This window comes from Chinchilla lanigera, unplaced genomic scaffold (assembly GCF_000276665.1).
Source record: "Chinchilla lanigera isolate Chin_1 unplaced genomic scaffold, ChiLan1.0 scaffold00051, whole genome shotgun sequence".
NCBI lineage: Eukaryota > Metazoa > Chordata > Mammalia > Rodentia > Chinchillidae > Chinchilla > Chinchilla lanigera.
In genome coordinates this window covers 8,050,020-8,053,033 of record NW_004955452.1, presented here as the reverse complement: position 1 = coordinate 8,053,033, position 3,014 = coordinate 8,050,020, and the positions used below count along the sequence as shown (strand labels likewise).

Here is a 3,014-nt window from a genome sequence, read left to right as displayed (position 1 = left end):
TTTTTTTTTTTTTTTTGGTTTTTCTCTGGTACCGGGAACCAAACTCACAACCTTGTGCTTGCCAGGCAGGCGCTTTGCCGCTGAGCTAAATCCCCAGCCCCTTGTTACATCTTTTGATCTTTACAGTAACTAGGTGTGAAATTTTATTCTAATAATAGAATTGCTGAGGGAAAATTCAAATTATACACTTAAATTTCTAAAAGAATTAGTATTCTTTAAATGTTCTTAAATACCCCAAATAAATGTTGATAGGAAATATATGCCACAAGTGTGATACATACATAACAGGCCTGTGTCATTGAATGAATAAAGTTATCATTACCTTTGCTTTATGAAGGTCAACTCCATACATAGACAACTTTTTGGCATTCTCCAGAAATTCCAAGTCAGCCTGAGCTGGAGTCATGGACCTTTGATACAATAAAAATTAAAAATTCAGTGCCACAGTATCAACACTTATAGTAATAACAGTTGTGTATTTGTTGTACCTTATATAAATATATATATATATATAAATATATATAAATATGTACATAAAATATATTTCATACTCCCAAAAACAGATTAGGGAATTTTATCACTAACAGTGTCTAAATAATTAAAGTATGTCTAAGAAAAAGAGATCTTGAGGAAACAAAAATTCACCAAAAAATCTATCAGAAAAAAACTCTTTTCAATCCTACTAAACAATTTCCTTAAAGCTACCTAAGATCAACTATCATCAGTTCTCTCTTCAGTGTTTTTCTTTCCCTACATCATACATAAATTCATCCCGCTAATTTTCTGGGCAGAGAGATGACTAAATTAAATTCTCAGGGAGGATAGTGCAATTTACAAGATCCTCTTAGCTGCCTTTTTCTTTATATATATCCCTGAATTGAGTTATTATGGAGGGCAGCTGACATTACTTAAGTAGACTCTTAATGGGGGCAAGTTTGATGAAAAGAAAATTTCTGGTAACAGATGGTGTCCTACCCGCTGATCTACACAAAATCAATTGGTTAACAGAAGCATATGGATAATGAGACTGCTTTCTGTTTTAAAGACGTCTTCATTACTAGGCATAGAATGAATTAGATTTGTTTGAAAACAATCAGTCTCACTGTCTAAACATTCACCCTGACAGTCTTTCCTTTTCCTTTAGAAGTTTCCTCTCCTTTGAGAAGTGCTCCCAAGCTGTTATGTTGAGTTTTCAGGATAAAGACATTATCCTACTGCTGCACAATTCAGACTAATCAAGTATAACTTCAGAGTTACAGCACAGACACAACCCCCAAGGAAAAACATGGAAATGCCAGTCTCCCAGAAGACTGCCTCACGCTGTAGGGAGCAGTAAGGGATCTCTTCATTTAACAAGAGTCTCTCCCAAACCCATCTGTCTTTATCCTCGTTAAAAAGAACAAAGGAATCCTTGGAACAACAACAACCAAAAGGAAAAAACCTCAGGAAAGAGGCTGCAGATTTGTTAATAATGCAGCTTTCCTAAACAAACTTCTTTCCCGCAAGCTCTAAAGCATCACATTTGAAGTCTATTTATTAATGGACCTAAATTAGAAGATTAAAGAAAAAGGTGAATGAAAAAATTAACTCATATTCAAGTCAATCAAAAGAAAGTTTTGCAGCTGTATATATATATTTTTCCACCCAAGTGATATACCTGCACTTTTCTAGTTAAGGTTACTACCAGTTATTTTATAATTTTGGTGTTGCTACTATTATCAGTGGAGTGAATTTTAAAGTTGGAATGGAACTTGAAGATCACAGAGTTCAATATTTTCATTTTTCTGATGAAGAAACAGGCCCAGGGATCACATGATCACAGCATGTTAGGATCTTAGTTTGAAGCAGCAGGATTAAACCAGGTCTCAAGTCACATACTTGGGTCCTTGAGTCCTGGCTATTACACACAGCAGTGGTGAGCCAGTGTCTTCCTCAAGCTCCTCTAGGAAGTATCACATCTATTGTAAGATACCAGATTGCCACTGGCTTTTTTTAAATCTTTGCTAAATAAATGAATGTGATTATTAGGATCAAATAATATAATGGTTATAAAACTGCTTTGTAAACTGTTTTTTTGTTTTGTTTTCTTGAGACATGGTCTCGCTTTGTAGTTCAGGCTTGCCTTGAAGCAATCCTCTTGCCTCAGCCTCCTGAGTACTGGGATTACAGGTATATGCCACCATGCCCAGTTGTAAACTACTTTAAGTACTTCTTATTATTGCAACTTTAGTTTTCTGATAGTCCAGTGGTTTGTCATAACATAAGATTCAGAAAGATAACTGGGTCACTTGAATTTGAAGACAAATTTTAAAACATTAAATGAAGCAAACATGATAAAATCTTCCCTGTGTTTACTCTTTCAACCCTAAGAGGCATCATGGGTCAATTAACTTGACACTTCTTTTTTTTTTTTTTTTTTGAGTCAGGGTCTTGCTGTGTAGCCAAGGCTGGCCTCGAACTTGCAGTGATCCTCTTGCCTCAGCTGGCCAAGTGCTGGAATAACAGGCATGTGTCACCACACCTAGCCTGGGTCAATTAATTTAAATATAGATTTAAATTTCATAAACATACTTTAAAATTGTATTAAGAATAGTTTTTGAGGGGCCAGGGATATAGCTCAGTGGCACAAGCGCCTGCCTGGCAAGCGCAAGGTCCTGAGTTCGATTCCTGGTACAAAAAAAAAAAAAGGAACAGTTTTTGACACAGGGTCTTACTAGGTAGCCCAGGCCAACCTTGAACTCCCTATGTAGTCCAGGGTGGGCTTGAATTCTCAATCCTCCTGCCAAGTGTTGGGATTACAGATTTATACCTCCACACATAGCTGAGAAGGGATCTTTAAAATTTCTTAGTTGAAAATATATTTAAGCTTTGCGCAGTGGCAGTATTGTAACCAATGAGGTTTATCCGAGGGGTGATTATTGCTAATTGAAAATATATTTAAAGTTTGGCTAATGTTTGCATTTAGAAATTTTTTATATTATGTTGGATTTTTGAAATAATTATATTTTATTTTA

At 35.5% G+C, this 3,014-nt stretch overlaps 1 protein-coding gene across 7 annotated transcripts in view; it reads right to left on the bottom strand.

Annotated features, from left to right (window-relative positions):
* The window catches only part of Epb41 (erythrocyte membrane protein band 4.1), a 193,071-nt gene that overhangs the window by 70,132 nt on the left and 119,925 nt on the right, over positions 1-3,014 (bottom strand). For all 7 annotated transcript variants that reach the window (XM_013519475.1, XM_013519473.1, XM_005394970.2 and 4 more), the window contains one exon: positions 323-410. In XM_013519475.1, coding sequence (XP_013374929.1) covers positions 323-410 — 88 coding nt within the window. The remainder of the gene's footprint in view (positions 1-322; positions 411-3,014) is intronic.